The sequence below is a fragment of the Harpia harpyja genome, chromosome 12 (genome assembly GCF_026419915.1).
Source record: "Harpia harpyja isolate bHarHar1 chromosome 12, bHarHar1 primary haplotype, whole genome shotgun sequence".
In the NCBI taxonomy this organism is placed as follows: Eukaryota; Metazoa; Chordata; class Aves; order Accipitriformes; family Accipitridae; genus Harpia; species Harpia harpyja.
This window is the reverse complement of record NC_068951.1, coordinates 18,075,740-18,101,837: the sequence shown is the minus strand read 5'-3', so window position 1 is coordinate 18,101,837 and position 26,098 is coordinate 18,075,740. Positions and strand designations below refer to the sequence as shown.

Below are 26,098 nucleotides of genomic sequence, written 5' to 3'. Positions count from 1 at the left end.
GAGAATTAGCCACCGTGGAGATATTTCTGTGCTACATGCCTCGCTCTTGGTATTCCTGACAGCATGCTCTGCCTAGCAGGATCTCTCTCAGCTGTGCCCCAGGGCACACCACAGCTCCCATGCTTGCAGCACTGCTTACAGTGAGAAGGCAGACAGTCCCCTTCAGCATATTATTCTGGGATGGGAAAAGCCTTCCCACATCTCTCCACAACACTGTAGATCAGGGAACTGCTTTCCTCATGTACTGGGCTTGCATGACAGGTCATACAAGTGTTGTGCGAGACATTTACACTTGGGTCTGAAATAATTTTGCTGTCCATTTCACCTGCACACATATGGTATGGTCATATAGCAGAAGTCCCTCATTTAAATGGTGACACAGTGAGAAGCATCTTTAGCACAGGTTGCCCTCCCAGGAGACATTTAACAATTTTTTACGGTTAGGAAAACATACTTGTGACTGTCTGGTGGGCCCTCCTTCCTTTCACCCTGGGTCAACATCCATTTTTGAGAGGGGAGGATGTATCTTACCTGTGTTTCTTTTCACTTCCTGAAGTCAAATGGCTGTTAACAAACCCAAAGGAGGTTCCATTAAACATGAATGACACACCCACAGCTCCTTTATTACCTGGAAAAAGATAAGCCAAAAATGTCAAGAAATCAATCAACCTCCAGGCTGAGTCTAGCAAAGATAATAAAGCACCTGGCACATCCTAAGTGGAGGATGGAGAAGAGAAATAAGTTGACTTAATCAGCACAGATAGAATCAGTATATACAGCACAGATTGCGGCTACAAATTTTCTAAGGATGCTAAAAAAAATTAGTTGAAGGGAAAGAAGTGCAATTTCCTTGTGAAACCCAAGAAAGAGCAATCCAATAGCCAGTCAAAGGTGTTTGCTGGGAATATAAATATATATATATATATATATGCCCTAAGTATACACACAAATAGATTTCCTCTCTTACAGGGTAAGATATAATCAGTGCTAGTGGGATATAACTTTAGTATCACTAGTGTCACATAAATGTAGTCAAAGGAATCTTGTGGAGAAAGAGCTGTTCCATTTCAAGGACAGTATTGGCACAGACTGAACAGATCTCAGTCCTTTGGACAAGACCAGGCCTGTTCCTCACCCAGTGTGTTTGCGATGCCTGTCTTCACGTTGTCTGTGCAGATGTGGCTGATGCGGTTCTCATGTTCTGGCTTGGCCAGTACAACAATCCTGATGTTCCAGAGCGTATGGATTGCTATCTGCAGAGATGGGGAGGTTAGAGGTTATATTTCTGCATATGCCTGTGAAGCTGTGCTGTAGCTGCAGCCTTCCGGACTCTTTCTGTAGTACTTCTCCTACACAGATGTTCTTTCTGTACTCTGGATATGCTTTCAGTCATTTTAATCAAAGATGGGAGGAAGGACCTGCTATTTTCTAGTGCTATTTTCTAGTTAATCCTTGGATTGCCTTGCTTGCACAAAATACAGTTTCCCAATCACCATGGAAGTCATAAGTCCTGCTCTCCTGTGGCCTTCCAGGTATGCTTAGATTTGTTTCTTGACATCACTGAAACTCACGAATGTCCAAACCTGATCTTAATAAGGTTCAGTTTCTTTTATGATTGTGCCTATGTGCTGTTACATCCTGTTTTGAAAGTGCAGTAGCCTAGGGTGAGATCTAGGCTACAGCTGGCTCAGAAATTTTTACAATCTCCTCCTTTGTGAAGGTCAAACTATCACCACCACTTGACTCAGGTGCTCAGCATCTGCCCCTTGCTCCCAGGCTGGCAGGCAGAGGAGCTTCATGGCAGGGTCCCTGTGGGGGGTCACTGTCCATAGTAATGTGCCCATCTAGCCAGCTCCAGGGGAGGATCTCATGGAGTCCACAGACAGATTCAGTTCACTCTCCCTCATCCAAATGCAATGACAATAAAGGGAGAGAAGCGGAGGAGGTGTAGGCAAAATGCCACTTATTCCTCTGTCTCATTTATTTGCACATGTACTCTCCTCATACGCCTGAGTTATGTGGAATAGCTGGAACAACCCCTCACCACTTTGAAGCTGATACTGGTGATTTCCTGCAGGGATTGCCTCAGGGTCTCCAGCCATTCCTTCTCCCCTTGGGGATCCTCCTGGGTACCAATCACATAGATGTCATGAGGAATGTAGTCAGCAGTGTCATCTCGGGTCTTCCCCTGCCCCTTGGAGAGAAACCAGGAGGTGATCTTCTTTGGGGGAGGTGCAGCACCTTTTATTAACAAATCAAACACCAAAGTAAGTCAGAGTATGTTCTGTCAAATGCAGGATACAGACAACCCATGGGGACAAAAATAATAGGCTTCACATTCACTCTGTCCCATATCAGTTTTTTATCAGCCAGGGCACACTGTTCTAAGATGACAAATATGTCAACCCCACCTGACTCACTGATGAAGGAGTGACTCTGCTTTGACCACCCTCCTCTGTTTCATTAGCTTACCAAGGCCAAGGCTAGCTAAGTGTAAAGATAAGGAGCTGTACTCCTGGCCTGCCACTGCCTTTACCTTATCCCTTAAGTATGACTGAGCACAGATAGCTCAGCTTACAGCAGCTGAACCAGGCTTTTCTTCCAAAATGGGAAAAATAACTTAAATTCCACTGTCCTCAACTGTACCCTGTCCCCTTCTCTAAATATCGCAGATGCTCAACTCTCTTCCTAGGCTGGACGTGAACAGTCCCTAGTCAGGTTCAGAAGCAGCTGACGTGCAGTTAATGGAATTGCTCCTGCCCTTTCTGCAAAGGTGGAGGATAGGGTACACTGCTGCACCAGCTTTGTACCAGCCACAATTCCCTGTCATTGGAGGAATCCCTCAGTACCCATCAGGGCCAACTTTATGGCCCTTTGACTGGAACCATGAAAAGTATCAAACCGCATGCAAGAATAAGCCTAGAGATCAGCTCTTCCCCTGTCCCAGTGGAAGACAACCCTGGTGTACAGATCTGCTACAGAACACAGCGTCTGGAGCTCATCATGGCAGGTGAGCACACATTTTGACAAGTGTCTGAAGGAACACCCAGGTCAGAAGGGAGCCCATACCCATATTCCAGGTCCCAATGAAGATGGTGATCATATCAGGCTCTGGTTGCTCTGAGTGTTTATTCTTCATCTGCTGCAGAAGTTGGCAGAACCCTTCTCTCTTCTAGACAGGGAGGAGCAGAGAATTAACGAGATGCTTAAATCCTCCAGCATGACCTCTTAAAAAACTAGTTGAACCAGGAAACTCCCAGCACACTTGAAGTGCAGATTAGCTCTCCACTATCCTAGAAACCTTCCAAGCAGCTGTCTTTCCTGTGGTACTTTCTTAGGTATTTGGCTTGTGCATTACTTTAACAAGTGCTGAGCTGGTCAGAAGAAAGCCTAGACTTCCCTCTTGTTTGTCTATATGAATCATTTTGCACCTACCCTCATGTGACTCCTTGCCTCTTCTCACTGCTTGCTGACACTCTGTTCTCCTGCCTCAGTGACAGCACCTAGGTATAGTTGCCCCCTCCAGTATCTCCCTTTACACAGTACACTTGTTCATTTTCTGGACGTTTCCAGAACAAAGGAGAAATTTCATTTTTGCAAAGCCAACCACTGTCCTTCAACAGTTCCTCTTTCTGCCAAGGAATGCCCCTTGTACCACTCCCACCCAGGTACCTGCTCCAGGCTGGCAGGAAAAAAACATTGTGTATGTACCTTTGAATCAGAAAAAACATATTCCTTCCGCTGCGTTTTTTCTTTTTCTGTTTCCAGCACAATCACCAGTTTGTTAGGGACCTTCTGGGACTTGATAAGCTGCAAGACTAAACAGAGACTTGGTGTCATGAGCTGCAATCACTGAAGCTAGAATCCCACCAAAACTAACAGGACCCTGCTCGTAGGCTCAGGACTTAAACGGTCTTTTATGTCTGAGACTCACTTTGCTCCGCATAACTACATTTTAATGTTGCTTAATCCTGTTCCCTATAGGAATAGATTTGGACTCTGAAGTGAAGAGGACCCCCAAAAGTCATTCTGCCTGGAGCTCTTGTCCATACCAAGCCCTGCAGTCTGAAGTGAAGCCTTGGCTTCCTGCAGGCAATCTCTCTGTATCCTGAGCCAGCCTACATATATTCCTTCCCCATCTCTGAAAGAGGAGGTAAAACCTCATTTGGTGGTAAAGGTGATTCCTCCCCATCTAAAATAGCAGCTAAGTAATTATGAACACCAGCTGGAGATAGCCATACATGAAAGCTAATCTTTTCAATCACTGTCAGCAACAGGTTGATTTTCTAGCAGGAGAGAGCCCAAGGGCATCGTTTACTCGCTGATAAATCCTACCCTGTTTGGCTCAATCTCAGTGAGCTACCTGTCCAGAAACACAACAGAAAAAAATGGAAGTTGTTTGAATTGGGCCTTCACAGACTAAACTGGCACTGCTCATCAGTAGAGATATTGATTCACATACCAAAAAAAAAAAAAAATCAAGGGGAAATTAACTGAAAAATGTTACTGAAACTGAGTATCTGGCTTTTTACCATCAAAAATCATCACAGAAGTCAGTATGTTCCTGCAGAGTTTTTTTTTTTCAAGTGACATTGCTTTTCAGTAGAGAATGGATCTATTGCAACCAGCTCTACAGGGAATCTTCTATCAAAACCTGGTCCCTTGCAGTCCTGCTACCACTGTCTTCATTTAGACCAGGAGGCCAGGTCTAACAATCTGTGAAAGTTAGTTACTCCAGTACTGACTCCCGGCTCTCTAGAGGCTGCTTTGGGGATAGGCAGTCTAGACTGACTGGAGCCTTGCACAACACCCAGGACCTAGCAGAAATATCTACACCCCTCCCCATCATCCAAGGGACTGAGACTCTAGTCCAGCATTTGTGACCTTAAGCATCGTACTTTTCTTGTGGGTGTAAAACTTGTCTTCTGGACCATCCTTAGCTCTCTTGATAATCAGTTTTCCCATTTCCACATCAACCTTGAGATGTATTTTTGAGAAAATTCCTAGGGAGTCAGCTTTCACCTATTGGAAAACAGAGAGATTTTTCATAAGCTATCTTCTACACTTCAGTCACGTGTATTACAAATGCAACACTTGCCTGAATTTATGGATGTGTATTGTCATTATGCCAATCTCACTAGACATCTCTTAAGCATTTGCATGGTGCTAAGCAGCATCCAGGAATAGCTGTTATCTCTGTGGCAGCACAGCAAAGTTCCCAGAAACTGAGACACTGACATAAATCTGTATTACTGTCCTTCCACATTGTGAACAGCATTGTTAAAGAAGTACATTTACCTCAAAAGTTACAGGGGGGATAAGGGAGCGCCGGTGTGTTGAATCAGGACCTTCAATCAACAGTGTTTTCACCTGTAAAAGAATTTATGTGTACCAAACTGCATTTGGTGACTCTGCACTACATTGAGAGTAATGACGTCAGAGCAAAGAAATCTTACTTAGCAGAGGATTGCACTGATGATGAACAAGAAGCATAACTAGAGGCAAAAGATAACAAGAAGATAATATAAAACAGCTTTAAAACTCTACCTTTTCTTCAATGGAAGACAGCAAAGAAATCAGCTGGTTGAGTTTGAACACAATATTGACTGGACTAGCTTCACTGAGAATCTGATAACCGCAACATAGAAACAAGAAGAGAGAGATAGATGCATAATTACCAAACCCACAGATCATGGCCCAGAAGTGCAGCAGTCTCACCCGAGGAACACCTTGCACACAGAGCAAGGAGCAGCACTTGTGCCTTTGCCACTCTAATCCATAACGGGCAGCACAAGAGCACAGAGTTTGGCTGAACGTGCAGAAGTATGGAAGGGTGGCAGGACGAATTTGCAAACCTTGTCCATAGGTTAGAGGCAGCTGGGCATGCAAGGGAGTCAGCTTGCTGCTGGGAGACAGGTTTGCATGACCTGGTCCAGAGCTCAACATACAGAAGTCCTGGACTTTTGATTTTCTGGGCTACTGGCAGGGAGTGGAAGGTCATGGGACTTAAGTGGGCTGGGGGAAGGAAGGATTTGGCAGTGAAACACCCTGGAGTGAAGTTTTTGGAAAGACAAATGTGTAGTCCTAGCCCACACGATGAGGGAGGATGGGGAGACAGAAGTCCTCAGGCAGTTCGCTGCACTTTCCTCTGGGGCAGGAAGGGGGAGCAGGCAGAGGGGACTACGGGATAAATGAAACTGTGGGGATGTAACTCACTGTGTGCCCTCTGCACTGCAGCCAGAAAGAGGCTAGAGAGAATAGAAGTAGGAACTGATCACCTGAATCCCACCGGTCACTGCTGTGCAACCAGAACCTTTCCCTCCCTCCATGTTGACAGCCACCTGCACTCTCTTCTCCTTTTCCCACCTTCCAGCCAACTTACTTGTGAGCGCTGATGGATACCAGGGTGCAGCTGCTGCTCAAACACCTTCTGGATGGATTCCAAAGATGGGAGAGTCCTAGAGGCTTCACTGGGAACAAAGACATGGTAGAGGTCTAAGGCTGCAGTCAGGTACCTGGGTAGGTTAGCACATGGTCTCTTTGGACAAAGCGAGGCAGCAGAGACTACAGGCACACATTCACACCAGGCCTGCTCTCGCCATGTGTCATGCTCTTGTACTCTGCTGCTTACTGCCCTCTGAGTTGGTGTGATGGGTGATGAGGGCAGTTCTCAGCTGCCTTAGTGACACTGCCAATGAAGGCAGCTTAAAGTTAGGCAGCTGACCTTGCCTTGCAATGGCTGAAGCATGGGCTTCAGCCATTGCAGCGAGGAACTGGCTGTTCCTTGATTTTTGCTTTGGAGGTGGTAACTTCTTAAATCTCCCCAGAAAGATGTCCCAGTCTGCGCCAAACCTGAGGACACTGCATAAAACCAGCATCAACCCAACTATGCCAACTCATAGATCAAAGTGCACTCAAAAATCTCAAACCTCAGCAAAGTTTGGTGCCTATGAATGCCGCAGCGGCAGGAGCAGCTCAGTTTTGTACAGGTCTTGCGCAGCTGCCAAGGCTGATGCAGGATTCTGGGGATGCTGTGTGAAGAGGAAACTAATTTTTAGATTTTTCAGCTCACATGACAAAGAGGGGCTAGGCGCAGCAAGGGGGTGGAAAAGCCAGCCTTTAATCTCTTGAACGGGAACCGTTTGCAGGTTAGAACAAGATTCCTTCAGCATTTCCCAATTAGATTCCACAGGATGCTCATTTGTCAAAACACTGTTGTATGAATCTGGCACAGAAGCCATGCTCCAATAATGACAAGACTTATCATGGAAAGAGCAGCTAGGGAGCGCAGGTCAAAAGGAAGGTGATAGTGGGGAGCAGCACTAGGATGCTTCCATTGTGCCTAGTCAACAGTGGTTATTAATGATTTCCCTCACTTTCCTAAGTCTGAATGGACCAGATTTTACCCCGTTTGTCGGGGAAAGTGCTCCAAAGTGAAAATATGCCTGACTGTCTGAAGATTAGATATTTGTCCGGGTGCTGAACCATGGATGGATTAACTGCCTAAATTAAGCACTCGTGCTTGAAATTTCAGTCTGAAAGACTTGCCATGGGGCACACAGGAGTACAAGACACTTGTAGGAATCTGGATCTGCTAAACTTGGTCCTCCAACACCACTATTCAGCTTTGGATCTCCCTGGACCAGTGTCACTGCAAATGGCTCTGGCCCCAGACCCAAGACTCCCATTGATTTTTGCAGCCATGGAGTCAGGCCCAGGAGGCTGCAGGCAGTTGCAGGAGCATTGGGTGAAGTTCAGTTTGAAAAGAATGAGAGGATATTTACTGTGACCGAGAGTGTGGGACGTGTAGGCCATCTCTTGAAAACACAGAGCAGCAGCTGCTTGAAGCAGTTGAGGAATGATTTCTCATGGGAATACTGCCCTCTGTTTACTGTACAGTGCAACATGTAGCATGTGTGTGAGGACGGGGGAAGAGCATCTGCAGGCGTTCAAACTCAACAAAACCACAGAGTGGTTTAATTGCACTTATAACTCCTTTTGTTTAGTATAAAGGAAATATATGTAATGATCTTCAATGAAGTGTCAGAAGCCTGTGTGTCCACACATGATCGCACAAGCGCTGATATCACAAGTGCTTGAAAAGCTGCCTTAAAAGCTCTGTGTGCAAATTATCCAGTGAGGGAGAATAAACAGGAGCATGCAGAGCAGTGATTGATGACCAAATGATGGCTTCAGGTAGTAGCAGGCTGAATAGGCCACTATTAGTGTTTTTCACTTAAAGCTGGCAGGAAACTCTGAACAAAGTCCACTTACATGGGTAGTCCCTGCTCTTTACTGCACTGGCACCAAGCTCTCCATGAGTCAGCTTTCCCGGCCCTGGAGGATTCCCCTGACTAAGGAAACCCTTGTATGCCAATTTGTTTTAGCACTGAATGATTCACAAAAGTACCCATCAGCCCTAAAAGTCTCTGTTTTGTTTCATTTTTATTATCTGAGCTGCCAGAGTGAACAGCCTCTCCCATGAACGGTTGCCCCATTGCCTCCCGGGCTCTGATAAGATGTGCCATGGCTGTCCTGACCCCCTTGGCCACAGCTAGCCCTAGAAGGTAGTGGCAGCTTCCAGCAGAGTTAAAAGCAGCTTTCACTGTCTCTAATGCACTGTGGGGTCTGGTCCTTGCTGAATTAAACAGGGATCAGTGGTGAGGAGGGTGAAGGGAAGAGATCACAAACTCTGCACTCCCAGTCTGCTGTGGTCCAGCTGTGCTTGAGCTTCTTAGTCAGAAATGGGTCCTGCACCTGTCCATGGATAATACATGAACTGCAAAAGCACAGACTGTTCACAAACAGTTGGCCGAACTCCACAGCTCACTATAAGCTCTTTTCTTCTCCTGATCACTGAGCAGCTCCAGCATGCATCCCCTCTACCTTGCTAACATTGGCAGTCAGTGCTTACCCACAGCCCAGTATCAAAACACAGAAGTGAGTCAGCAAAAGGGCATTGGGATGCTCATTTTTCACAGTGACGGCAGTGTGTCTGACAGTGACCCTGAAAGATGGCACAGCTGGGCTCTGGGAGGTTGGAAGAAGCCAGAATACAGCATTGCAAAAACCTCAGATTCACAGCAAATCAGTGTGGCTCACAAACAGCTGGGGTCAGCTCAGCCACAGCTCTGCCTGCACACTCTTAACCTTTGGCAGTGCCAGGAAATTCAAAGGAGCTTCAACTCCAGTGAAAGAGCTCAAGCTGTGCCAATGAACATTTCTTCTTGTTGCTTGTTTGTTTTTTAACCTATTCTCAAATATTGTGAAAATAATGAAACTGAACGTTATTAAGAAAAAGAGGACACAGCCACTGAGAAGCAGCCCAGGAATTACCCGTACATTCAGTTGGAATCCCTGCGCAGCTGAAGAAAGAGGAGGAAAATAAAAACTAAATTTAGGTAAGCTGCTGATTAAATTTGAGTCCAGAAGTCTGATAAGGGAAGTAAGCTAAAACCCCAGACAACCTTGGAGATTAAGATTGCAGAAAACTATAAGATACCCAAGCATCTGACTATTAGCCAGCAGAAGCTAAGCAAATGGTTTGGCTGGATGGTAGAGATTCATGGGACAATTTGAATAGAGGGGGAGAAGTTCCTCAGAGAGATCTGACTGGGACTGAAAACAGCCTACAGTTGTGGACCTTCACAAAAAAAATTGAGAAGGCAGCTCCATCTAACTGAAATAATGCAGGTATGGGGAGAAAATGCTGGGGAAGGGGGCAGGGGGGAAGAACTGCATGAGGACATACATTTCCATGCAGCCACCAGAAGGACAGAGGGCAGGCAGCTTGCCCTCTGCTGTGTTCATGGTGGTGCAGTGTCCCTGTGCTCAGCAGGCTTCCACCAGCAGAACTCCTCACCCAGCTCTGTTCTAGGATGACACTTTGCAAAGTCCAGTCACCAAAATACCTACAGAAAATCTGGAAATGTAAAAGGTGTCCTGGCACTTGAGAGGATTGTAGACCTGTTTCATCTCCTTTCTTGCCATCCCATGTACATTTATGAGGAGCAGGGTTGTAAAACCCAGATAAGGTGAAGTAGAATAAGAAGTTTGAAATGGAAAAAGCTGGCCATCATCAGAACAGCAGTACTGGAGGTATTTTAGTAACACAAAACTCTCACTTGTGATTTCATTAGGTTTTAGTTTCCATTGTTCAGGTTTATTCTTGGCTGGCCACCTGGGTCTCCCCCTCTGTGGGTGTAGAGAAGCAAAACCCCCAAGCAGGGCACAGAAGAAAAAGGGCAGCTTTTTGCACAACCTGTCCTCAGTCCTGCCAGGGGCTTGTCTGTGGGCAGCTGGCTTCTGGCCAAAGGACCAGGGCTGCATATTCCTCCCCCTTTGCCTGGTAAAACGTGCACAGTGCCCACTGCTTCAGAGGAGTAATTGTGGTCCCAAGCAGCTGAGCATCTCACTCACTCCCTGCCTTCCATGACAAGCAAATCAACAGCATCCACCCCTCATTTTAGCCCTTTCTTCAGCCTTGGTGAGCTCTAGGAGAACAAGATCCGGCCAGTAGCACTACCAGCCTCACTTCTAAATGCACTGGAGAGAAGGATATTGCAAGCCACAGATACAAGTGTGGAAGTATGTGCCCTCTGCCATAGAGTGCTCTAAGATTTCTGTGGAGGTGTGGATTAATCTCCTTGTTTGCTTACAAGCAGCAAGGGGGGAAAATCACATCCTTCCACCAGAGAAAGAGGGAGCTCTGCAAGGTTTTAGTTCCCTGTTGGAGTTTTCCTATCTGGGACCTGGAAGGTCTATAAATAAGAAAGGTAAAATCTGTAGAGTCTAGGCTTGTTTCTCCTTTCATTTGAGCTGGACTTCACTGACATCAGTGGAATCACTCCAGGTTCACAGTGCATTAGTGGGAAGGAAAACCAGTGTTTAAAACATAGCTATACACCAATATGTGCTTGTTTCCATAAACGACTTGTGCTTGACAATTCTGTGGGTGTCATTTATGCATTACTAAATTATGCAGTTAATCAGTTAGTGCACTTTTTTGTTTTGTTTCTTTCTAAACAAAGCATAAAAAATAATACTCTACTGACTGAAACCGCCTACAGGGAAACTTCACTGTCAGAGCTATGTCTTTTTATATAGATTTCACATCTCTGGACCAGAATCACAGGTCGTGAGATCTAAATATATTGGTTTTGAGGGTAAGCCAATTTCCTATACCAGAAATACAGGTTCTGAATGCATGCACGTGGAACCTATGTTAGACTATAGTGTGACAGCATTATACTCTGATCTCTGAAAACCAGCCTCTAGTTACCTGAAGAGTCCTTTGCAAAGAACTGTAAGTAGTTTCTTCAGCTGAGGAAGACTGCTTGAGCCAGTCTGCACCATCTCAAAGTCACTGATGATGTGAACTCGCAGGTAATCCTGGATGAGTTTAAGATGCTCGTCGGAGACACTGTGAAAAAAACAGACAGGTCAAAAGCCAGCTCTTCTCTCTGCTCCCAAATATCAGACAGCTTTATTATTTTTCCAAATCTTCTGCTGCCAGCACAGAGAGATGGGGGACAGTTTGCCTTGGATTTCAGTGTAAATATGTGGTTCTCAGAATTGGACCATGGATCCCCCCACACACTGTTGACACCTTCTCCTCTTCCTTATTCCCCACCCTAAATCCCCTCCTCCATGACTGCTGAACCACCATGCCAAGGAAAGTCTTGTGATGCTTGGCTTTGCCAAAGTCATGGTGGGATCATTAGCCTTGGCAGGTAAAGCCAGGCTGCTGTGAGGTCGTTAACAGTCAGCAGCTCAGGGGCTCTGGGGACATGAATACTCCCTTTCACCTCAACAAGTCCCAGTTTGAAGGTTTTATGCCAAACAATCCAAAACAGTTTTAGGGGGGCTGAGACCACAGAGCTGTACGGAATGCTCCCCTCCTCGTCTCTGTGGTGCCTGGACTCCAGCACCACAAGGAAGGATGAACCAGGCAGACCGTATGTGCTGTCTTGTGCCCTGACAAATGCAGAAAGTCCCAGCTGGCTGCTTATCAGATGAAATAGTGCAGGCAGATGAACAAAACCAGGTTTCTCCCAGGCAGCCAGCTGCTACCAGGCCACCACAACAGGACCTGTGCTGCCATGCACGACCACTGTTTGCTCACAGCCTCCCACTGCCCTGCCAACAGGCATGCCTTCTGATTTTATTTTTATTTTATTTTTAAACTTTGCAGATCTGGTCATTAAATGCCATGCGGCTTCCTCTAAGGCTTCAGTGCATGTCCAGATTTGAGACAGGTAGCACACGGGACAATGTGAGTCAGACCTGTAGCTGGAGTAAATCAGTAAGTATGAGCATCTGGAAATCCACACACAAGTTTATTCTTTTTGAGGACTGGCTGGTGCTTTCTGATACAATCTGTAGTTTAGGCACATGGCTAATACACCAAGTTCTCTCAGATATTACCATCCCTTACATTAGAAAACTATACCTCAGTGGAGAAAGTCTATTGGTGATCTTAATACTTCAGAAAAGTATTTTCTTCTAGATGACAGCTGGACTGTCAAGAGTAGCAAACACACTGTAAATCTGATTCTGTTCTTCATTTGGTAGTGTAAATGAGGAGTAGTTTTGCTGAATCAAATAGGTCCTCAGCTGTCCCAGAAAGGCCCAGAAACCACAGAGCTGGGCTGAAGGCTGATTCTGCAGCCCTGTGACTTGCCATCCTCACCTGCTTGTGTCCTGGTACTGCAGTCGCTGGAGTAGTGTCTCAGAAAGGGACAGTTTATTAACATCTGCCACCCTGGAGTTTTCAGGGAGAGAAGATACCTCCTTTGTCTCGCTGCTCGGCAATGCCATGAGGATGTTGCGTGGGGGCAGGATAGGAGGCGTGGGTACCAGGTCTGGCAAGGAGGAAGGGAAAGGCACAGTCAACCCAGCATGCCAATTTGACCTCCTCCCCTTCACCCACAGGCAGGGCAGAATCTGCATCACAGTGGCAGTCACTGCAGAAACCATCCCTTCTGAAGGGCCTCTGCTTTCAGAGCTGGAAAGCTCAGGGCTCGATACTGGTCCAGCCCTGTTCTCAGGGATTTCAGGGGTGTGAGACCAGCAGGCTGAGCTGCCAGGCTTGGACCTTGTGTGCCAGCAGCGTATGCCTCTGCCCAGCAGTGCAATCTCATCCGAGTCAGTTTGACTGTTCCATCTGCACAGCAGCTATGAAGGTTAATTTGTTACCTTGAATATAACACTTAGAGCATAGCTGTACCTCAGCCATATCATTACCATTATCATGGAGATCTGCTACTGGGGCAGAATGGACGGAGGGGCATGATGGAAAGAGCACCAGAAGCTGCTAATGGAAAGAAGTGAACAGCTAAGTAAGAAAACACAGATGGAGAAAATAGACCCCATAATCCAATACAGAGGGGCTGAGTACCCTGCCTTGTCTTGTGGCCATCAAGTTGGAAGCATAAAGGGTTCTCCTGCTCTGTCATCCTGCTGCTCAGCATACCTCCCTCTCCTGGGAGAAGAGCAGGTTCATCTCCATTTATCCCAATCATGGTTGCCTTTCTTTTCATACCAATTGCTCTAACACTTTTTTATATGTAACTAGTTGAGTTGTGAGGTTTTGTTTGGTTATTTCCTAATGGTGGAACTTTCATTACAAAAAGATACCCAAAGCTGATCCATTGCTCCTGGGCAGAAGCTGTGATACACAGAGCCACCACAGCACTAAGCAATGGCACAGCTGGGTGGTGCATCTGCAGGGTATCTGGGTGCTCATCTTCCACCTCTGCAATTCTACATGTGAGATGGCCAGACATCTATAGGTCCTACATGGCTCCAGCACGATGGCACCAGAGTGCCTTAACAAAATTAAATTCTGTATGTGAACAGCCCAGCCCCAGTGCTAATATCTCTTCAGCTGAAGGCTCTTAGTCTTGGCTAGAACTTCATTCCCTGCTGCTCACCTCTTTGTGTATTATTTTTGCTGTAGTTCCCTCCCCTGCCCTGAGAGCTAGAGACTCAGTGCAGCTGGCCAAAAAACGGGAACATCTTTCCTGAGCAGCTTTGCAAAATTTTGTTCTGTTTCTTCATAAGAATTGCATACCAAAATCTTCCAGCTCCTACTGGACATCCATTGGATTGCATAAATGTACACAGGCACATCAATCTGCTTTAGTGCACATGCCTGTTTGTCTGTCACAGGGACTACGTCCTTCAGACAAGTTTTACTGTAGTGCTCATCATTTCTGGACAGACGTCAGAAATGACAGGAAGGATGGCTCTGTGGGCATGACCTTCCCCTGGGATTCAGGAGAACAATGATAGATCCAAGGGATGATCCAGGAAAAAGCCAAGGAACGATCCAAGAACGGTGAGTGTCAGGAACCCACAGCGACATTTCATATAAAATAGTTGGGATGATGCCAATCACACTTCTTCATCACACATCTGCCTCTACCCATAGAGTTAGACTGTCTGCCACTGCAGGATCTGTGCCCTCTAGTTATGACTGTTAGAAATGTCCTCTAGATCAGAGCAGATAAGGGGGCCTGAGTTTCAGATGACCCAAGACCCACAGCAGCTGCAGGTGTGTGGCACTGCAGAGAGACATGCTGGAGTCTCTAGGGGAGCATCTCTGCTGCTGAGACAGTGGCCCTACAAATGCAGTGCAGGGAGAGGGGTGCAGAGACATGTGAGACGGCTGGATGTAAACCAGCTTGAATCCAGATGAAGAACAACAGAGTAGTCAGCCCTACACCTGATACAATATACTTCTGCAGAGACTCTTAATGTGTTCCCTCAGGTGAGCTAAAATGGTGTTCCAGATGCAGTCCCAACCCAGAGCCATGATGACTTACTGCCTCAAGGTCTTGTCAGCTCAGGTCTCTCTATGCCTTACTCCATTTTATTGCATGACATGCTCTAATCCCCCTGCCTGCACTGCATATCTCCAGTCCAGGGTAAGTGTCAAGGGTCTGCATCACCAAGTCACATCATGGGTTTCTTACCAGCATCCTCCTCCGGTTCATCTGCAGCCTCCTCTTCTTCCCGCGGCACTGGATATTTGAGGTGCCATACCAGACCCATGTTCTCCTTCTTGTAAAATTCTATCAGTTCCTCCAAGTTCTCGAAATACTTCACAGGAACACCCTCTGATGCCTAAAACAATAACACAGAGGCTGTCATGGTCTGGGATTTCCTACCACAGAAACACTGTTCCTCACAGAAGGAAAAACAAAGTCATAGAGAAACCCACTACTGCTGTCCAGAGAAAGCCACCCAGCTCTCACTGCCCATCTGACCACAGGCTCTGTGCAGTACGACTCCTGCAGCACAAACAGAAACAGATACGCACACACGTCCCAGCCAGTGTCAGCAAAAATGGCAACCTCAAATATTCACTGAAGCCAAACAGAAGAGCTCTCTCATTTGAATCAGTGTGCTTGGCTTCAAAGCAAAGGAAGACTTTAAAAACAAAGAATTCTGCCAGATTAATTTTTGTATTCCCTCTTTTACTGAGCACAAAAGCCCTGGACTATGTTATATTTTGTGGTATCCACGCAGAATTTTTCTGTGAAATTGCAAGATAAACATGTCTAAATCTAGATGTTAGCATCCCTTCCAGGATTCAAAGGAAGGACACAGCTCAGGAGGTTCAGGACACAGCTAGGACCGTGAACGCACCAGGCATGACACTGAGCTTGCCAGCTGAATTTTAACTGTGACTAAACCTGTTTCTAGCACAGCCCTGGCCACTCATCTCAGGAAATAGATACTTGCAGAAGGCAAACACAGGCTTAAGGTTTTAGAGGTCTTCAGAGGCAAAGCTTTAGAGCAATTATACCTACGCCTTGGCGCAAATAGTAAATCTGTTGGATTCACCAGGCAGGAACAGCTGCCATCCCTGCAGCTCTGCCCCATTACTTCAACCAATGGCCCTACCAAAGACAGAAAAATGATTCGTCATGGCTCAGCACAGACGTCCTGACCAAAAGAAAGAGCTCTGCATTACCTCCAGCACTGCGCTTAAGTACCATCCAAACCCATGGCAACAGCAACACCTAACTAAAGCTCTGATTACTCTTCCCGGGGCATGCTCTTCCTGGCAAGGTGCTCTCTTTCTGGATGAAAGGCTTTCCCAGAGAACCAACCCAGGAAAGCCCCATCTACACATGCAGCAGAACATCAAGGAGCAGGGGCAGAATAGTGCAGAGTAGATGTTTTCCAGCCCCACAAGACTGTTGTTCTTGACTTAAAAGAGCAACACTGGGAACAGTTCACATCTGGGGATACAGCAGCAGTGGGTAATCAAAAGGAAGATCTCATCTCCCTAATGGCAGGCTTGACTTGCACTATTTTACATGCATAAAGCTAGATTTTGCACAGGAAACACAGTTAGTTAATAACAAATTAAAGCTTTGCCTCCAGTTCGAAGTAACTTGTTACGCAGCCACACTTTAGACATTCTGTCTCTGACTAACAGGCAGGACATTTTAATTTCTTTTTGGATTGCAATTATTGGCTGTAAAAATTAACACACACAAAGTTTTGATACAAGTTTGAACAAGCTTATTTACCTGCCATTCGTGTTTGCCCAGTTTCTTACTATCTGTGAACTTTTTTGTTTAAAAGGCATATATAGCAAAACCAAGAGATTAAACAGGAGAAATGCTGGCATAAACCACAGTGAGCAGAGCACAGAAAAACATCTTCAGTGCGTCCTAGCAGCAACAAGGTTTCTTCTTAATTTTTCCAAAGAATAAAATCTCAGGCCAGAAATTAGGACAGCACTTTCAATACTGAACCACATTTGAAGCCTTCAGTGCCCTCAGGCCTGACATCAAAAATACCTTTCATTTTTAACTACACCTGCATGTCCTTAAAGGCACAGCAAGACACATTTTCATAACAAATGTGTATGATGTTTCTGAGAGCTCTGCCTGTACAGCTTCCCTTTCTGTCTCCCAGGTGTTCCTGCATTTATCAAGATTTATTATTCTGGAACACTGGAAAACGTCACATTCGGCATGAAAGCAGTGCTTGGGCAAGCACTGGATTATGTTTTTGTGAAGCCAGAGGTGTTGAAACAAATCACTGGTTAAAACTTCACAGGACTGTAACAGCGTAGGCCAGATCCTGCTCTGCTAGAGCAGCACAAACTCAACATTATCAGAATGACTTCTGATTTACACCAATTAATGCAAATATGTCTTGGTCTTCCCAGACTCTTCTGCTTCTTGATGCCAACTGTGAAGGCTGGGAATCAGGGAAAAACATCAAGAAAAAAAGCACTCGGCTCTAATCCATCATATGAAAGGATCCTGAGGTCATGGTGCTGCACTGGGACAGACCTGGAATAGTTCAGCTAGTTGCTCCCATGTTTCTCTGTTCACCTTCCCTGCAGTACCTTCCTCTGCTCTGAAATCCCTGGTTTTGTGATTATTTACGCAGCTGTGACCAGCAGTCCACCCTGGCAGCCCAGAGTGCACTGTTAACAGCACTGACTGCAGGATGGCAGCATGCTCGGCCTTCGTGCCCTGCCCATGGCAGTGTTCATCCTCTGGATTTCATCCTCTGGATTTAATCTGCCTGGACTGCTTTCTGCCCACCACCTGGGCTGGAGCTCATGAGAGATGAAGCTTGCTGTGATGGTTTGCTTTGCCCTAAGCTACCCCAAAGAGCACCTGGAAAAAGGCATCAGCCCCATCAGAGTGCACACTCAGATCCTAAAACACATCGAGGCTAAACAGGATGGCCGGGGTTTGCCATCTGCATCTTTGCAGGAGGAAAGCGTTGCCATCAGTGCTCTCTCCCACCACTTGAATTACTGCAGCCTACCCTGCTCCTCCTCTTTCCAAAGTTGTCTTCACACTCCTACTTCACTTTCCAAAGACCTCGCTTGTCTGCCCGCTTCCTCAGAACCTCCTGACTGATGACTGTCCCTGCAGCCCCCCATCCTACCCCCACACAGCCTCCCTCCCACCCCAGTGCCCAAACACTGTCTTCTCAGCCTTGTTTTGCCTCTCAGCTCCTGCTCTCCCAGGGCGCCTGCAAGAAGACAGATTGCCCTGCAAAGCTCTTTTCAGGCCAAATGGAGCCTTGATGTAAGTGGGAGGAAAGGCTGAATTAGCACTTTTTGCTGCCAAGTATAGTTCAGTCTCCAAAACTGTCCTGGTCTCTGTGGTAACCAGAAGAAGAAGCATTTTGTAACAGGCCTCCTTCCTCTAACTCATTGCACCGCATTTCAAGAGTAGACTGAAGCCTGCGGTCCAGCTCAAATTCCACGGAGTGGCCATAAGCCACATGCAGGCTAGCTGGATGCATGCACAGAGGGGCCCCACCATTATGCACCCCTTCTACCCAGCCCACCACCTCCAGCCACCTTTCCTGATGAACCCCACCATCTCCTCTCTCAAGGACAACTGGTATTTGTGGCCATGTTGAGGAGCTGGGCTTTGCATGCATTCAAATCCAGCTGCTCATTCCCAAAGAGAGGCAGTCTCCACCCCAGTGGTACCAGCTCCTCTGACAGCCCATCTTCCTCCCAAGCCCATTCAGGACAAAAAGGACCAAATCCCCATGGCACACAGTAAAATTAAAAGATAGCACTTTCATATTTTAAGACAGAATTCAGCAGGGAACTGAACAGGTGTCCCAAGCAGCTGCACAGAGACAGCGAGAGCTACAATAAGGAAATGGGGAACCAGTGGGGCTGGGAGCTCTGACCAGCCGTGGCCAAGCATAGAGGGAAGGATGGGGGAGCCTCAAACCTGCTCAGCACCCGCTCACGGTGGGGGAGCTCGAAGGCCCTCCCCCACGCCACAAAAGCCACAGCGGCGGCACCACCTCAGTACACATCAGCTTTACCATCACAAGAGTGAAAGCAAAGATCGCTGGATTATTCTCACTCATTTTCTTTTGTATTATAATTATTATTTGCAAGGACCTCAACAGAGGAAGCATGCGGGAAGGGCTGTGCCCCTTCAACACAAAACAATGCCCAACAACCCTCTCTGCCTGCACTATGAAATGAGCTCCTCTTGGTTCAAGGCAGTCCCCAAATTTGCCGACTCCCCCCAAGAGAGCAGGGCACGCTGCTTTGCGCTGCCTACCTCTGCACAGAGGAACAGCAAAACTATATGTTGTTTGAATTGGGAAAGAAAACAGTAAAAGCAAGACCTTGCTGCACTTGCTTCTCCCCTTGGGGAAAGGATGAGAACAAAGCCTGCTTGACAGGCTTTAGTCACGTTGTTCGATGCACAACTGCAAGGTGCTCGGATACCACCAGCAACGAGTGAGTGCCGTGTGAGTCCCTCCAAATCCAAAAGCCTGTAAGTTTGCTGCCAGCTGCAGGGCAATAGGACCATCCCCCAGGCAGCAGTGTGTTCCCAGCCCAGCACTGGCCAGGACTGCAGGGATAAATGCCCACGTAGCATCAGTTTAACACAAAAAACCTGGTTCAGTAATGTTGCAGCTAGCGCTCAGGTTACTAGATGACCTACCTAAAGGCTGGTCAAACAATGGAAAAGGAAAGCAGCACAGGTAGCTGGGACATATGCTTTCTTCACACTTGAACTTGTGGCAATGATTTATAGGTTGGGAAGGAAAAGCAGCGGTGGATAGTAAAATACTGGCATTGAGTGGGCCCACATCTGGTTGCGGAGCGCATTAGCAAAAACTGGACTAATGGTGCACTCTAGGACATTTATTCAGAGACAACTGCACTGGATGACAGGAACCAGACAAAATGGAGCCTAAACTTTATGCAAACTTGCTCTGGTTTTTAAGACAGGGAGCAAATGCAGAACGGGGCACTGCAAACAAAACTGAGCAGGACAGGGCAGTGCAGAGCAAGCTGGAGCCACCCGAGCAGAGCACAACAATGAAATCCAGTTCCCCCCCCCCCCCCCCCCCCCCCCCCCCCCCGCTTTCATTTAGTAAGTAACTATTTCCTCGGGGTTATCACAGGATAGATCTTGTTTTAATTGCAAAGTGAATTGTTTCAAGTCATTAGAAACGTGAATGGCAAGTGTCATCTCCGAGGCAACACACCACATCCCCAAAAACGTGCTCACACAGCTCACAGTACACAGGAGGAAGCGGTGTGGAGGGCAGGCTCTCCTTCCATGGGCGACTCCTCCAGCATCACCGCCAGTACCTCAGCTTTGTGCTGATGATAGCCGTAACATACAGAAAGGAAAAACCTAGTGAACATAATGCAATATAGGGAACAGCCTGTAAAACAGCAGAATTGCACAAAGGAATCTGGATAATAGTGAATCAGGGACTGCATAACAATTTTACAGTGGAAAACTGCATCAGAAAAAGCCTGTCCTTCTAAGATCTATTAGTGGGAGTGTCATATGAGATGCAGGAAGAAACTCTTCTGCTGTACTTAGTGCCATAAGGCCTTAGCTGGACTGCTGTGTCCAGCCAGGGCATCACTTTCTAAGAAACATGTAAAAATACCAGAGAGTCCCAAGGAAAAATTGTGAGGACGGCTGAAAAGCTGGAAAATGTGATTTACAAGGAAAGTGCAGAAGAAAGGGACTGGTATGGTCTCACAAAGGGACAGCCTAGAGACATCACAGCAGCAGTCTTACAAGTTTTAAATTCTCTTATAAAGAAGATGGTAACCAGCTGTGCTGCAAGTCCCCCAAGGACCACAGATGTGGCTGGCTTGCTTTGCAGCAGAGGAGATCTCAGGGAATCTCGCCAGGCAGAGACAGTGAAGTCAGGCTACACAGGGAGAGTACGTGCCCACGTCTCTGGAAGCGTCACAGTGCAGAGTACCCAGGCATTCCTCACAGCTGGCTAGCGAGCACCTGACCCCGCTTCAGCCTGAAAACAGGGCAAACACTGGGCTCAGAGACCTCACAAGGCCTCCTGCCGCCCCTAATTCTGCAACTGTAGGAAGCCCTCTGCAAATCTGCCTGCTGCCTCTTTGTCCAGATCCTGCTATTTCCTTGAAGACGACGGGTAAAACTGAACACACTCATGCTTGTCATGACCAGCCCAGCCATTTCAACTGCATCCCAAACCATGGACTCTCAGATCTTCCACATGTCCTTCTGACTCGAGCCCTTTTGGCTGGAAAGCTCCTTTCCCACAGGATGTCTTGGTATCTCCTGTCCTCCAGAAACTGCCCTCGATTCTGCAGGTTCTTCCAGTTATCAATTTCCCTTCCATCTTCTGTACAGTCACTGTACAACAGTTTAACACAACTAGCTACAACTTGTTCCCGCCTTCATGCTGAATAGGCTTCTGGGTTCTTCATTTCATGAAAAGAGGTATGACTAAAGTCTTCAGTCACTGGTCTTTCATTAAATCTTGTGATCCCCTTTCCAAATTCATCCACCCAAACTTTTCAACCAGTTTTTGTATGGCTGAGATCATCTAATCTTCCTTTGCATCTGGTGTAAAAAGGCCAACAGGGCCTAACCTAAGTCTCCTCTTCATCATTATCTCCAAGGAATGCCATCTGGCCAACAGAACACCTTGACAAAGGTAGTCTGAATATGGGTTGGCTGAAAAGCAGCTCTGAAGATACCTTTAAGAGTTATAAGTGGACTATAAAGACATAAAGTGAAAAGAGATTTAAAAGAGGTAAAGCCAACACTAAGCCAGGCAAGGAAGTGGTTAACTTGGGGTTCATTACAACAATTGTATAAATAGATGGCACAGGAAGTCTGGGGCCCTCAGAAGGAAGAGGAAGTGTTTTCCTTTCCTGAGCCAAGGCACAAGGAGGAACTATGAAACTGGTCATCTGGTTATATTGCTTAAGGCCAATCTTTTCTAACCGGAGTGCCTTAAAACAGGTATTTAAACCCATATATAGGCATTTCAGTAACAGTCAGTAAGTTTTCAAAGTTATAAAATTCTTGCAATACCCACCAGCTTAAACGGAAGCTGAAAATCAGGTCGCTTCTACTTTGGTGTGAAAGGCTGGCAGGAACTTTTTTCCTTTTAGATTTGAAAAAAAATTTCTTAGGCTTCCTAGTTTGGAAAAAAGTTGTCTTCCACACTATCTGTTAGCTAGGAAGTCTAGGTGGCATTTTTAAATTTACTTTTGGCTCTCACGTAGGCAAGCTTTTATATTGCACTAAAGAGTTGAACCTAAGAGCTAAGAAATTCCTGGTAAATTTTTTTTTAAAGCATTTTGAAGCAACCTGGTTGTGTTTCAATTTTGTTTTGTTAGAAAACATTTATTTTTAGATCAAATCTTGCACCAAGAAATTTCAGGAGCACTTCACAGGAATGGGATCATAGACAGGAATCACAGCTGGGAGAAACAGCTGCTTCCCAAAATACAAGCCACCCAGAAACTTACTCTATTTTGAATGCAACACCTGGGGCTGGGAAGAAATGGGGCTGATTAGGAGTACGAAGGGAGACGAGCAAGGGCAAGGCTGAGGAAAGGGAGGATCCCATGACATGGAGAGTTAGTAAAGGAATGGACTTTAATAAGTGGTGGGAACCCGTGCACTGTCAGGGGAGTTCGGATGCTTGGTAAAGCTCAGTGAGAGGGTCTCCAGCAGGGAAACAGAGCATGAGAGAAGAGGCAAGAGGAGGAATCCAGGGAACGTGGGCAGAGGATGCCAGTGGGTGGCCAGAGCAGCGCCTCCTCACCTGGAAAAAGTCATATGAATTTTTGGGAGAATAGCACAGTGCAAGTGCAGTTGTAAATTAAATAACGTGAATAATGTTGGAGAGAATGGAAGGTGAATAGTCCCTGTCTCCTCTGAGATGAGAGATGATGAAGGCTTTCTTGTCTCATTCTGCATACAGTTTGGTTCTGACGCTCAAGTTTGCTTATTCATGTCACTTTCACTACAGTGGCCTTTTACATTTAAGACTTGGGGTGAAAGTTATGGAAATCAGAGAGTTCTGGGAAAAAGCGCTTCAGAATTTCTGAAAGATATTATCCATGGAAGGAAACAAGGAATTGCAATTTAACAACAACTATGTATTACTTTCAGCTCATGTTTCTGGCTGAGAATCAGACATCCAAACAAAATAAGTTAAAAGAGGAAAAAAATAAAGAAAATTACTGTGTTGTCAATCCTATAAAATTCCCTCTGTTCCTCAAATACAACTGAAGGATACCATTACATAGTGCCTCTACCACAAGCTCCATTTCTTTGAGCATAATACTGACTTAAGAGACACTGTATATGAATTACTGGCACTATGTCACAATTCCTTTCTTATTATACGTATAAAAAAATGGGAACACTAAATGATTTTCACTCTCTTTCACACTAGTGTGCACAGAACATTTGTTGAAGTTCAGCACCTACTTCTTTGCTCGCTTGCAATATGTGCATGGAATATGAATCCTATCACTGCTAGCTGGAAACAAGTCAACCAGGTGCAAATAAGCATTCTTGCCTCCATTGCTAACTGGGCAGCAGGGCACATCATGACTTCACTTCCAAACTGTCTGGTACAGTGCAAATCTAGATTAAAACCTGAAGTCTCTCCTGATCCAATTTTGGCCAAAACAGCCATCTCACTTTTTCCTATCCACAATGTCATGAAAAGGCTAAGGAAGCACAATGCATTTTGCTCATGCTCGGTTTCAAATGCTTAACAAGTTCTATGTGTGGAATGTGAGCCCAGTTTGAATTAATCTTAAAAAGATCCTGACTGTCATATCTGCCACTTCTGATCTCTTCTGGCCCTTCAAGAGTTTTCCTCTATGTAATCCCACTCAGGCTTCGTTCTGGCAGCCTTAAGATTGGTCATATTCACAGGCAGGAAGTGCCCCCATGGCAGAACTGGGACATCTGCAAATTAAGAGTCTGTTGAAGAGAAGAAATATTGGAAGGAGTACTCAGTAGAGTATAGCTGGCTGCCAAATTTTTATCTCAAGTTCCTTGTTAAAATTCTACATCGTAAAGAAAAACATATTAGAAATTCTGGAAGGTAAAGGACCTGTGGAAGTCTTTTGAACCAGCATTCTCCCACACAAGATAGACATAGGTCATAAAAATAATGTACTCATATCCTACTTAAGGACACCTTCCCACTCTGCTCCGGCACTCCATGATTCACATAAAAAGTATGTTAATTGCCAAATATCTAACTAATATAGTTAGATAGAAGCCTGTAAGAACACCAAGCAATTATAGAAAGCACCAACACCACATACTTGAGGTAGTCCTTCGCACTAAATAAACTAGCCATCGAAAAAGATTTTACCAACACAGCATATAATGATCCAACTCATAGCACCAAGAGAAACCTCCTGAGCAACCAACTCTTTCAGCATTTCTCTGTGTTATAATAAATAAGATTTACATCAACAGCAAGCAAACAACAGTATGGTTCCATGACAGAACATGAGGGACTGGTATTAAATTTAGCTACAGGGTGCAAGTCAGATGAGTTGGTGATGAATGAGCAAGGACTGCAGATCCATGGGGATCTGATGCAATTTTTTAAGCACTTCTGTAGTGTGTGGGTAGAATTTAAGTAAAAGTTTTGGAGTATGCTACTTCTAACAACTTTTGTAATTTTATCACAAGCCTTTTGCTTTTTGGTTTTCCAACTGAAAAGCTTCAGCACTTAAATGAAAATTTCCATTTTCATTTCTTCATAAAGTATCTAGCTCTAGTGATTACCAGAACAAGCTTGAAAACACAGGTCCTCAAGACCTAGCAAGGCAACCAAGGCAGCAAATGTAACATTGTCATCATTTCTGAAGGCAGTTTGTGGAGGTCATCGTTCTGATTTGTCAGCGCTCACTGCTGACAGTAACTGAGCTGGGGAAACTATTGCAGGTCACTGATACTTGCTTCTTGGTGGGACTTCCCAAATGCCCTTCAGCTTTTCACTCTATAGAAGGCAATAAATACATCCCCAGGCAACAGTGTGTGGGGTTTGAAGTCCTGTGAGAAAGAACTTGTCCCCAAGACAGGTGAAGGCATGCCTACAATGGTTTTGCCTGCACAAGCAGGGCAGGACCCCACAGCTCAGATGAATCCTCACTACATTTCTGGGGGTTTCGTCTAACCTCTGCAGGCAGACAGTGGAGGATCCATAATCAGCTCTCTGCTTTCCCTGTTGTCTTTGGTGCTGAATGAATCCCAGTTTCAACAGACTCCAAGCACTAAATATGCATGAATTATGTAAAATATCCATATGGAAAAGAGAAAATGTAAGATTAAAGAAGTTATACTTATTGAAGATACACTGCTGAAGCAAAGCAATGCAGGCAGAAGGTGCATGTGAAACAGCTGCATTCACCACATTATACTGCATAACTTTCTGGGATTGCATAATTAAAAACCATAAGCAACGCACAGATAAGGGTGAGCACCTTACAATTTCCTGTCTTCAGCCTGCAAAATTTCTCAGGCTTTAAGCTACAGCAACTGTCTTCTATTTTTGTGACACCAAGGGTAACTACTCACCCTTTCTTTCAAGGGACTGTCCCTTATTTCATTCATTTACTGCATAAGTAAGACAAATCCTTACCCAATTATAAGTAAGCACTGAGCCATACCTGCCAATTGAACAGATACATAATCCAGCCTGAAGAACCACTGTCATTTAACAAAGCTAACCACAAAACTAAAACCAAACAAAAACCATCCTTCAAACCCTCTCCTTCTATGTTCTCCCCTGAACTGCACCTCTGGAATAAAAATAGCAGATGTGGTGTTACAAATTTTTTGTTAAACTTTGCCCCCAAGCCAAGGTTTCTGGTTTTGCACATACAGGGATGTGGCATACAGTGAAGACAAACTTCTGGAAAGGCTACCTAGTGCCTCTGTGAACAAGCAGTGCTTGCTGCATGTGGGTTCTACCACGTTCGATCACAAAGAACACTTTACACTAAGACTTTTAAACAACACAGGTCACTACATCCCTGTCAAGTTTTGGAGAATGAGGTCTAATACAGAGTTATCTGGAAATTTTAATTTAGGCTTAACAGCTTGCTAACACAAAGCAACCCCAGCCCATAGAGAGCTTTGCTAGACTTTGCCCATGGGGTTTGCTGAACCCAGCTGTGCTGCGTGTTATCTTTTATAATACTGGAAAAGGAGAGCTTTAGAGCCCTGGGATGGAAAAGAAGGGAATGAACTTAGACTTTCAGAGAAGAACCAAGATGGAAAACTCT

General features: G+C 45.6%; 1 protein-coding gene across 5 annotated transcripts in view; it reads right to left on the bottom strand.

Moving 5' to 3' along the window:
• The window catches only part of INPP5D (inositol polyphosphate-5-phosphatase D), a 55,376-nt gene that overhangs the window by 13,194 nt on the left and 16,084 nt on the right, over nucleotides 1-26,098 (bottom strand). For all 5 annotated transcript variants that reach the window (XM_052803454.1, XM_052803457.1, XM_052803455.1 and 2 more), the window contains exons 3-14: nucleotides 14,979-15,129; nucleotides 12,692-12,863; nucleotides 11,282-11,422; nucleotides 6,383-6,470; nucleotides 5,548-5,628; nucleotides 5,299-5,370; nucleotides 4,899-5,022; nucleotides 3,712-3,818; nucleotides 3,070-3,172; nucleotides 2,045-2,241; nucleotides 1,136-1,253; nucleotides 532-628 (exon numbers count right to left, since the gene is read on the bottom strand). In XM_052803454.1, coding sequence (XP_052659414.1) covers nucleotides 532-628; nucleotides 1,136-1,253; nucleotides 2,045-2,241; nucleotides 3,070-3,172; nucleotides 3,712-3,818; nucleotides 4,899-5,022; nucleotides 5,299-5,370; nucleotides 5,548-5,628; nucleotides 6,383-6,470; nucleotides 11,282-11,422; nucleotides 12,692-12,863; nucleotides 14,979-15,129 — 1,451 coding nt within the window. The remainder of the gene's footprint in view (nucleotides 1-531; nucleotides 629-1,135; nucleotides 1,254-2,044; nucleotides 2,242-3,069; nucleotides 3,173-3,711; nucleotides 3,819-4,898; nucleotides 5,023-5,298; nucleotides 5,371-5,547; nucleotides 5,629-6,382; nucleotides 6,471-11,281; nucleotides 11,423-12,691; nucleotides 12,864-14,978; nucleotides 15,130-26,098) is intronic.